At 40.2% G+C, this 11222-nt stretch overlaps 1 protein-coding gene across 1 annotated transcript in view; it reads left to right on the plus strand.

Moving 5' to 3' along the window:
• cpxm2 (carboxypeptidase X (M14 family), member 2) overlaps positions 1-10012 on the plus strand; it is a 55846-nt gene extending 45834 nt beyond the window's left edge. Inside the window, exons 13-14 of the mRNA XM_036533860.1 lie at positions 2722-2821; positions 9759-10012. Coding sequence (XP_036389753.1) covers positions 2722-2821; positions 9759-10012 — 354 coding nt within the window. The remainder of the gene's footprint in view (positions 1-2721; positions 2822-9758) is intronic.
• Positions 10013-11222: the final 1210 nt, after the last annotated feature.

Below are 11222 nucleotides of genomic sequence, written 5' to 3' on the forward strand. Positions count from 1 at the left end.
TGGTTGATAAGGCCAGTCATTTTAAAATGGGTAAGAGCTGATTTTTGGTGGTTTTGGCGTGTTATATTCAACTTTATATTTTTTATAGACAATATGGAATTCATTTCAAGCTCCACTTGACCATAAGGAAAAATGAAGATTTTTTTCTGAGAACAGGCCTTAAGTATACTTTAATGTACTAATTGCTTCCTCCTTCTCTTAAAATAATGTTACTTTTGAGTTCTTGACGTATTATTCATATCTCAATTCAAATATTCCCACTAACTATTTATCCTTTTCACTTAAAGTATACCCAGGCATGCAGGTGTACTCAAATCAACGTTTTTGTGGTGTTTAATAACGTAAAGTGCAGTCATTGTCTTGAAATATAATCTCATTTTCAGCCTTGGGGAAGTTTATACTGAACTTCTCTCATTGCAAAAAGTGTCAGATATTTCTGAAAATAATATTACTTCTGGGGCCCAAAGCACATTTACATTATGGGTCTGTACAGCTGGATAATTGTCTGAAATGCTTATATGGTCAAGAACAATTACAGATAGAATGCTGAGATAGGCTGATGAACATGTGTGGGCATTGCGTAGGAGGTTTCTTACGTGGTTCTTACCTGTCAGTCACAAAAACCTCAAGGCAAAGGCCAGGAAAAGACACTAAAGGGAGAATCTTAGCCTTTGTTATTGAACCGTGGCTTAGAAAGGCTATCATATCCTCCTATCCTTTCCTGTCCTCTTGGCATCCAAAACTCTGCGTTTCAACCTACGTACATAGCCCAAATAGTATTATGCAACCCTCTCCAGTCTGAGAGGAAGGTATCTGAATCTACGTGTATGTTTGCTGGGCAGGCTAGGAGTAATATGATGCAGCAGCAACAATAGCAGCCATTTCATAGTAATGTCAGTGTTACGGTTTTATCAACTGGTCTCCTGAAGGTCCTGTCAATTAGAATGGTTGGACAACATCACCAGCTTCAACAGCATCGCAAAAAAGAGGAATGGCGTCACCCTTGGAGTGATCGCTTTTCATGACCAGTATGTGCTCAGATTACAGTCCAGTCCGGATCTGCTGGCCAATGCCCATTCTCTGTAGATGAACACATACGCTGAAACTAACATGCAGTCCCGTTCATCATCTTTGCAGAGAAAAAAAATAATAGATTTCTCTGCTGCACCGTTTACCATTCCACTGGTTGTTTTGTATAATTCTGCAAAATTGTATTATTGATCAGAATGTCACAATACACTATCTCTATATCTGTCAATACACTGTCTTTGTATCTCACAATACACTGTCTCTCTGTCTCTGTCTCTCCCTCCCTCTATTTCTGCTTATTTAGCAGATGCCCTTACCCACAGTAAGAATTGCAAAGACTATAGGCAGTTTGATTGGTTCCGATACCGTTAGTTCAGTCCACAGATGCCAAACAACAGCTGTTGTTATGATTGATTCAGGGACAGGAAAGTAATGGTTTTGGGATGACAGAAATCAAGGCGTTCGCTGATGACTGTAGTGAAATAATGGAAATTTCAGTAACTGCAGACTGTGCCTATCGGATCTGTTGCCAATTCTCCCACACAGTGACTCAGAGAGCTGTTCAGATGCCACTCATCTTAAATACCTTATGGCTAAAAATACTACTTTTTAATTACTGCTGAGCATAAGTGCCTCCCACACATATTCATGATTTTCTTAAGACTTGGTTAAAAATGTTAATTATAGCCTGCTTATTTATATTATGACATATGCCAGCAAGTACGTCATTGCTGATATGTTTTTTAAATACTGGCATGGATATTATTTAATGTTATGATATAATTCAAATGGGCAACGGGATAAATGAATATGAATAGTGATTGTAAATTTTGTTCAGTGTTTATTCTGTAGTTGTGAATTGATCCCCTGTAATTACCATGTTGATTAGAAGGCACCATTATAAAATATTTGTGTGAATGCTTACGCATAGCCTTTCGGGCCAGTTTAACTGCATTGGCTGGTGCTCCACTTTATACTCTAGGTGCATTGCTCAGGTTTTGTTCTTTTAAACCTTATGATACTCAATATGATAATTAATATGATACATAATCAGCATCAACGGAGATCGTTGCTTTCAAGTGTCTTTGTTTAGTGTTGGTTATCCTTGAGCTCAATCTGTGTACAGTGTACAGTTTTAAAATTTCTCTTAAAAAATGTATGTCCTGCTTGAAAGCTGTAAGTAAGCATTGATGTCTGTCCCTCTATGAAACCTCCAATGCTTAATGACAACAGTGTCAGACAAACAGCTTCCTAGCTGAACAGCTGTACATTGAAATTAAAATGACATTTTTGTTTGACCTACAGCAAAGAGCGCTCCACACATTTGTAGACATACTCCTGTAAAATGTAATGAAAACAGACAGGTTTCACTTCCAGTTAACTCTTGAATGAGAGACAAGAAATCAATTTTACTGAGCTAACCAGGTTGAGACAGAAGTTCTGCTTGCGCAATTATTGAATGCTGATAGATTAATTGTGAACATTTATTGATGTGCACTGTATTTACTGAACATACTGTATGTTCCCATAAGGTGTGTGTCTGAGTGTCTGTGTGTTTGTGCATGTCAATTGTGTTTCTGTCTGTGGCTATGAGTGTGTGCATGTGCGTGCATGTGTGTGTACGTGTGTATGTGTGTGCGTGTCCACACTGGTTTCTCTGAGGGTGCTTATTGCCATCTCCTGTATATTCAGGTGCATCGTGGGATCAAAGGCATGGTGAGAGATACGCAGGGGCGGGGCATCGCCAACGCCATCATCTCTGTGGAAGGGATCAACCACGATATCCGCACAGGTGAGATATCGTGGTTGCCAACCACTCTTATAGGCCTCAAATGCATTTCTAAAGGCCCTTTCAGACATGCACTGAAAGCCGGAACTTATCTAGCCATTACCCGGAGCAGCTGTATGTGAGAACACAAACGTCCGAATCAGTCGGACTGGACATGAGACGCACTTCACTCTGCCAGCTCCCTAGTACAAAGTCCATGCAATGTCAGATTGAGTCCATGTGTGAATAGAGCAGGTCATGTTCCGGAGAATCCATGGCGAGCGAGTGGGCGTGTTGGTGACGTTTCTATCTTTCTATCATGCGAATGGCGCGAAACCAGAAGAATACAAATATCTGCTTCGTACTCTTTTCTGCGTGCCTGTATATTGCTTTCCACTCTTTCGTTGACATTGCGGATACATCCAAATACGTGCTATTTTGAGTCCAATGATCAGATAGTTAGCTATAGCTATACTGCCAAAACTTGTCTCTCACAATGATTAATAACGTTGGTTAGTAGTTTATTATCTGGTGAGTAGCTAGCTAAGCTGTAGCTAAGTAATAGTGATAGAGATAGTAGGATAGGTGAACTGGTAACCTAACATTACATAGCGAACAACAAAAACTTACCTTATTGTTATAATAAATGTATAGTTAATAATAGATTATGTGTACCGGTAGCACCATTTGGATGTCTATGTGTGATATTTTTTATAGGCTACCCAAAAGTACAATAGCTATGTTAGCTTGCTCCTCCTCTGTGCCACATTATGTGCCTGCACCACCGAAAGATAAGACATTGAAAAGAAAAATCCTGAAAATACTTCAACTCGCGAATACTTTTCGTGAACTTGTCAATACTTTTCACTTGTGAGAATGCAAGTGGTGTCTAACTGGAAGATACCACGAGGAAATCTGGACGTCTCTAAACTCGCAATGATTTCACACGACAGTGTAACATACTACAAATGTAATCATTAATGGTTGCATACTGGGTACTACATTGAAAAATGGCATGCAGTACACAGTATATACTTGTGTAGTACGCAGTACACAGTATGCAGTAGGCGGTTTCGAATACAGCCAAAACAATTTCTGCAGCGTACTTTTTGCGTCATGTCCTGCCTCCTGCACGCTCTACCCAGGCGCCACCCCTCATCTAAACCAAACCGGAGTATTTCCAGTAGGTGAGAACGTGTCTGACACGGACAAGCTCCTGTCGTGTGCTACATGTGTGAAAGGGCAACTCCGGACAATGTGCGGACCTGATTCTCCGGACATTGTCCGAAGTTCATATGTGAAAACGGCTCAGTACTGGCCCCTTTTCTCCATCCTTGTTTGTCTCCAACAATGTAATAATAGATTCTGTTCTGCTTGTTAAAATAATCATTTGGAAGGAACAAATAACAATTTTCCTAACACCGTTAAATAAAATATCATTTTAGTGCCAGCGGTTTTTAGCCACAACATTTTTTCAGGCCTTTTAAAAATCATCAAATGTAGTATCAGAATGTTTTGGATTTGAGACAACCAGTTCAATGTGAACAGTACAGCACAAAGTCAGCATGGACTCAGTAATGTGCTGCTTTGATTTAATTCCAGCTCTTTCAGCTGACAGCACATAACACACAAGAACACATCACTCTTAACAATATAGAAGGGAGGCTAATATAAGTGTGTAAAAGAGGGTGCTCTTCTGTTGAGCTCCTCTTTGGGATTAAATGATTGGTCAATGTGCTTGCTCAGATACTGATCAGATAGTGATCCAACCTCTACGAGACAAATCCTGGAAATAACAGCACCTGGCAGTTTTCTTGGAAATCATAACCTTTATTATTAAATATCAGCAGTAATCACAGCACTAGTAATTGTGCTAAATTATCCAAAAAATGTTGTTCTTTTCACCTTGTAAATTGTTCGTGAGTCCAGTTTATATTTTGTAATAATAAAAAAAAAAACAGCAAGACCTGCTCCAGGGTTTACGAAAATCTTATGACACGTCAATCATTGCAACTTAATCCCAGCAGGTGAGTCATTCTCCAATCTCCAGGCAGGTCTTACTCCCAATAACGTGATAAAGATGTGTATAATACTTCCAACGTCAAGCAAGTGCAGTGTTACACAGGGATGTGGATGACGTGAGTAGCTGTCTCGTATTAACCTCCGCTTGCCTTTAATCCGGTATTGATGTCAGCAAAATGTTCTTTAAATGAGGTACATCTAGCAAGCCATATAATACTTGTACATTACATTACGGTCATTTGGCAGACGCTCTTATCCAGAGTGACACTGCTTGTGTGAGCTCCATGTTAATTGTTTACGCACTCAACCACAGGTGCAAAAATGGAAGCCAAAAATGTCTGGCACCAGATTTTAAAATACAAATGCAATGTTGAAAACCCACTGGTCTTATTACGTTGTGTTAATGGTAGTAAAATACAAAGGCCTGACCTTTTGATTTTCAAGCTGATAAGCAATTGTGCTAAAGCAATGTGTATGTTCAATGATATTATGCTGTGTCTCTTCGAATGTCAGTTGCTTTGACATTATCTGTAATTGTGGTACAACATATGTGGATACAATTGTGGTCCAATTGTGGAGTAATTGTGGTACAACATATGCAGGTGCTGAAATGGATTTGTCAATAATAACTGATGAATATACAGTAACATATTCTGAAAGTTAGTTATTTTTCGTCATTGGAATATTGCTCATTGCTTCAGTACATCTATAATGTTTTCAAATGTTACAGCTAACTTGCATTCTTTCTGATGTTGCTGAATTGAGAAGGCCTTTGAAACATCAGAGCAGGTGGCCAGCTGACCCATGACATCAACTTGGCACATCATACATTGCCAAATGATGTGAATGATATTATCTGGTGAGATAAGAACTGTACAATACAGTATGTAGCAAAGCCCGTCTTTAATCTTTCAGCATAGAGGGTCTTTTATTTGTGCATGCATTTGGTTTTATAGTACTTGTACTAACAGGTTTTCAGTGTAGGTTATAATGACTCCATGCTTTTACCATAAGATGAATATGCAGGCAATTACAGTAGAGTGATATGGTGTGAGCATTTGTTTTGCTGTGATATACAGTACACTGTGTTGCTTAGGCAATCAAAAAAAATCAGGAATTCTCCACTGTGGGTGGGCTTTGTTTGGTCTTTGCACCATGGTCTTTTTTTAACAATGGATTGTGACTCCAATGCATTCAATGCAGTACAACAGCAAAAATGTCATACCTGACATAAGAATTTAGATCTGTCTCTGGAAACATATTCAAAAGTCCATAATGATACCTGATTACACCTTGTATGCATGTACTGTATATGTCAGATTTGTACCATGAATTATAATTTCTGTTTCATGAACTTGAATACACATTGGATTGGAAAGGGATAAGTGAGACGATCTTGTTATTAAATATTTGTTTATACACATGCAGTAATTACCTGTCATGTTCTTGAATGATTCTTGAGAAAGTCAAAATGCTGAATTTTCTTGATTTTTTGTGGATGTTACATGAAGTGACCTTAAATGGTGTCATTCTTACAGCCGTTTCCTGTTACATAGCACTCCGCATGACTAGCTATGTCCAAACGTCCCCCTGACTCACCCCCACACCTCCCAACCCCCACACCCCCCGAGGTGATCTGAGGTGGGATGCTGCTCTCTCAGAAGAAGACAAGTTTTATGCTCCCTTTGGATATTTGACCTGTCTTATTCACGTCTGTACATCTGTCACATGCATTTTTCTAAATAGCTTATCTGCCCAGGAACACTGAGTTCTTTGAGTGATCCTTGTGTGTGAGAGGACAAAAAAAGAAGCTCTCCCATCGTACAACAAGTCATCTACCACCCTGGCATTTTCACTGGCAGAGGGTACAGCATTCAAAGGCTCCCCTTTCAGCAGGTGTGACTGTAATAGCTGGTGGTAATGATGTGCACATATACTGAGTATCTCTGATGCAACACCCCCACCAACTCCAGCCGCCTCCCGCACCCCCATCGCCACCCACCCCCGAGCCTTCTTTCGCTCTTCCTTTATGAGGGAGTACACTTAATGATGAGATATGACTCACAAAGCCTCTTTCAAATGCGGGTTTAGACTTTATAATTGAGCTTCAGGGCAAATGGTTCTTAATTAGTCAGACCTTTGGCTTTTCCCAAAGGTGGTTGCACAGCAGTCAGAAATAAAAGAAAAACAGAATCAGAGCTACTCAGCTTTTTTTTTTTGCATATCAAACACACAATTATGTGCATACATATATCAGTTACAGATTTGTTCATTTGTCTTGGATTGGCAGATCTGAATTGTTCAATTTCAGAATTTTAGATAATCATCTGAAAATCAATAATTAAGGTGCGTTGGATTGTCCTCAAATGGCAAAAATCATTGTGAGTCAGACATGAGAAAGAAAGAAAGCAGATTTTGAATCTTTATTAGTGCAGTGAGATTAAGAGTTGCTGGTGAGGTCTGGACTGTAACAAGAATCTGATTGAAGACTGAGATGCTTTAAGTTCAGTAGCTTCTGATTACTCCGGAATCAGTTTGCGAATGTTTATGTGAATGTTTAAGTTACACTATGAATAACAAAGATAATGACAAAGATAAAATATATAACTGCAGATAACTGTAAAAAATGACCTCAGATGATAACAAGTGTGATGTTTATACAGCATCCCACCACCAAAGCATGTCTACCCAAGCAGTGCTAAGTATTAAAAAAAAAAAGGCTTAGGTCATAATATATGCGGCTATGCCAAAAACAACAACACCAAAAGACACAACAGATCGTTATTCTTGTAGTTTATGAAGCAGTTACAGTCATCACTCCCAGATGTTATCGGGCCTTAGGTTGGAAACAAAACAAATAATAAATAAATAAGGCTTCCCAGGTCCTCGGCTTGATCACAGAGCCCCCTGCTCACAGCGGTGCATCCCACGCATGGCCTCGCCTGGAGGAGATGAAGCAGGTAGATTGGGCATGACAATGCGCGGTGCTATTTTTAATGCGGATGAGGAAAAGAAAAAAAAAAAGCATCTGCCATTTTGAAAAGTGGAACACAGTCAGACGCTGTTCCCTTCTCTCCTGTGTCCCATTTGATTCAGCGGTATCGTCGTCGCTGCGGCATACTTTGGGTTGCTTCTAGGCATTCCGAGGTGTGGCGTTACTGTTTGTGGGCTTGTGTTGTTTTTTTTGGGAAGGTTTTATTGCAAAGGTTTCAAAAGAAAAAAAATAGTTTTAAATATTGAATAAGAATCTTTCATCACATTAAATTACTTTCCATTCATTTAGCATACGCTCTTATCCAGAGCGACTTCCAGCACAGAACAGTAGCCATGCATCTATACAAGTTGCATGAGCAACAGTGTCAGACCAGGCTAACACTCCCAGACCAGTGAGAGTGAACATAACACTGTTCAGGCCCTCCCACAAGTTAACATGCGCCGACCTGACTCGACATCCTAGAAACTACATCAGTCTACATCACACATCATACATCAGTCATTAGATCACAGAATCTAAAACGCATCGCAGTATTGCTGACACGTAGACAGGCCTAATGTGGATGTTGTGGAGGGCGGTGGGTGTAGTGGGAAGGAGCAGGGCTCATAACCGGAAGGTTGCTGGTTTGGTTCCCCTCTGGTGCACTGCTGCGTAGCCTTGGGCAAGGTACTTAACCCACAGCCGCTTGTTAATATGCAGCTGTATAAATGGATAATATGTAAAAACTGTAACCTGTGTAAGCTGCTCTGGATGAGAGTGTCTGCTAAATGCCAATAATGTAATGTAATGCTGTACTTCTGTTCGGTTCTCTCCAGCTGCATACACAAGGCAGCCATATTATATACACGGCAGAATGGCATTTCTTTGCTCCATCTTGCAATTTCTGTGAGTTAAAAATGTTACATGGAATGTTAAAAACAGTACAGAACAGTTTTTGAGATGATATGGACCAGTGCCGATTCAATACAAACACTTACTGTATGCTTCACACCAGCACTTCCCACATGCTTTAAACTTTTTTGAGGACATTTGTAATTATAGCAACATGATTTTCTTGTATAAACATTTATAATGCATACTAAAAAATATTCACCTGCGAGGCATACATTGCTGTGACTACCTGTGTATGTACCTTGTTTTTGTCAGTTAGAGAATGGCTGAGCAATTTGCCCGCCAGTCAAAGACTTGGGATGGGGCACCGCTGATAATAAATAAATAAGTGAATAAATAAATAAACAGTAATATAATAATTTCCACAAATCAGGGAGCACTGACATTTTAATCATAGATGGTATTTAACTCAAATGTCTTCTCTTTGAAAATATTGCAGAAGATGTTTAGGATTCCACCCATTTGTGGAAAAGGCTTCAGGCAAACGAGAGCATTTCAAGCCACTTACTTAGGCATGTTTCCCAGTTATCATTTTATTAAGAATACCCTTCCTGTTGTTAGGAACTGGCCTGTTTGCCCTCGGGGAAGAAAAGACTGAGGGGATGAATTTAATTATCATCCAGTTGGGGGAATTTAGTAGAACATGAGATGACTTTGTGTTTGAGTACACACACATTCACAAATACATACACGCTCCCTCACACACTTATTCCCATACACAGATAATCACTAACTCACTCACACACACACACACACACACACACACACACACACACACACACACACACACACACACACACTCTGACATATGTATACATATACCTATACACAAATTCTCACTCACGCACTCACACACACACACACACACACATTCACAATCTCACATACATAACACACGCACTGATGTGTGCATACTGACATACTGAACTCATAGTGTAGTACTCACATAGTCTTACACACACACACACACACACACACACACACACACACACATACATACCCTGTTCTTTTAACACGCACAATCACATTTCATTTTGTGTTCTCCCTTTCCAGCGTCGGATGGGGACTACTGGCGCCTGCTGAACCCCGGGGAGTACAAGGTGACGGCAAAGGCCGACGGGTACACCCCCACCAGCAAGGTGTGCGAGGTGGGCTACGAGATGGGCGCCACCCGCTGCGACTTCGTCATCACCCGCACCAACCTGTCCCGCATCAAAGAGATCATGGAGAAATTCGGCAAGCAGCCCATCAACCTGCCCGCCAGACAGCTGCAGCACCGTCCCAGACAGAGACGCCTGGGGACATAGGGGACACCGGGGAAGTGGGGGGGGGGGGGGGGGGGGTGAGAGAGACAGACGCGGAGGGTAAAACTCACGGCAAACTGTGCTTTCATTGCGGCTGTCCGGCGGACTGAAAAAAGACTGATCCTCACCTACTCATTCTGAGTTTGTTGGTGCCATTTGATCGGATGACGTGGGTGGAAAGTTCTGAACGATATCTCATTCTCCTTTGCAACAGGCTGCGGTCTTCTCTACCTTAATGTAAGCTTTAAGAGACCGTGGCAGGTTTGGGTGTAAGGTGTTCTTTCATGAAAGCTGTTAAAATAGTTATTAAACAACAAAGGCAGGCACATATTTAATCACTGTGTCACCCTTTCTGCAGTTCATCCTGTTTACTCCTATTTTAGGGGTACAACATCTCTGCCATATTCTAGAAGCCTGACACTGCAATTATTCACGTCACAACCTACTACAGTAAGCGGAGAGTTGTCATTAGGGCGTGGCACTTGACTCACCTGTTTCCCATACAGGATGAGAACTAATTCCACATGGAAAAGGCATTTTTTTTCTGTGTTAAGACTTTCCTTACACACTGTCATGTGATATGCTAAGAACTTGTAATATGCAATACACCAAAATACCCTGTAACGAAGCCTCTCATAATTTACACAGTAAGTTATGTTTCACTACAGCACCTTTTACAGTGCTATATTTTACCTGATTTTACAATGCAATATTCAATCTAATTAAATGGCAAACAGAAATGTGGTTAAATGAGCTACCTAATATTTGGTTTGTTTTCTTTTTTTTACATGCAGCAAATATTCCAACAAAGAGACATTGATTTCGGATGCAGTGGTTCTATATTGCACTATGTTTATGACTCAGTAGGCCAGATCAAAACATACTAATACTTGATATGGTATGATTTCAAATGCATTTGGCCTCCTATTAAAGATGATCTATGATTTGGGCTGTATTCTTTGCTTCCCCAAGTCTCTGAAAACTGTGCTTTCTCTTTCAACAGAACTGCAGGCTCTTACCCTGTATATTGTATGGCTTCTCAGTTAGATGTCTCTGCTGAAAGGAAACTGGACAAACTAACATATAATTTAAAGTTAAAAATATTTATATTCATATTTTAATATGTTAACAGTGTATTCCATCAGTATCCAGCTTTCAGATGTCGGCTTTGACAGCTTCATGTTAACATGTTATATAATGGAATTTTCGATTT

Source organism: Megalops cyprinoides, chromosome 1, assembly GCF_013368585.1.
Source record: "Megalops cyprinoides isolate fMegCyp1 chromosome 1, fMegCyp1.pri, whole genome shotgun sequence".
Lineage (NCBI taxonomy): Eukaryota > Metazoa > Chordata > Actinopteri > Elopiformes > Megalopidae > Megalops > Megalops cyprinoides.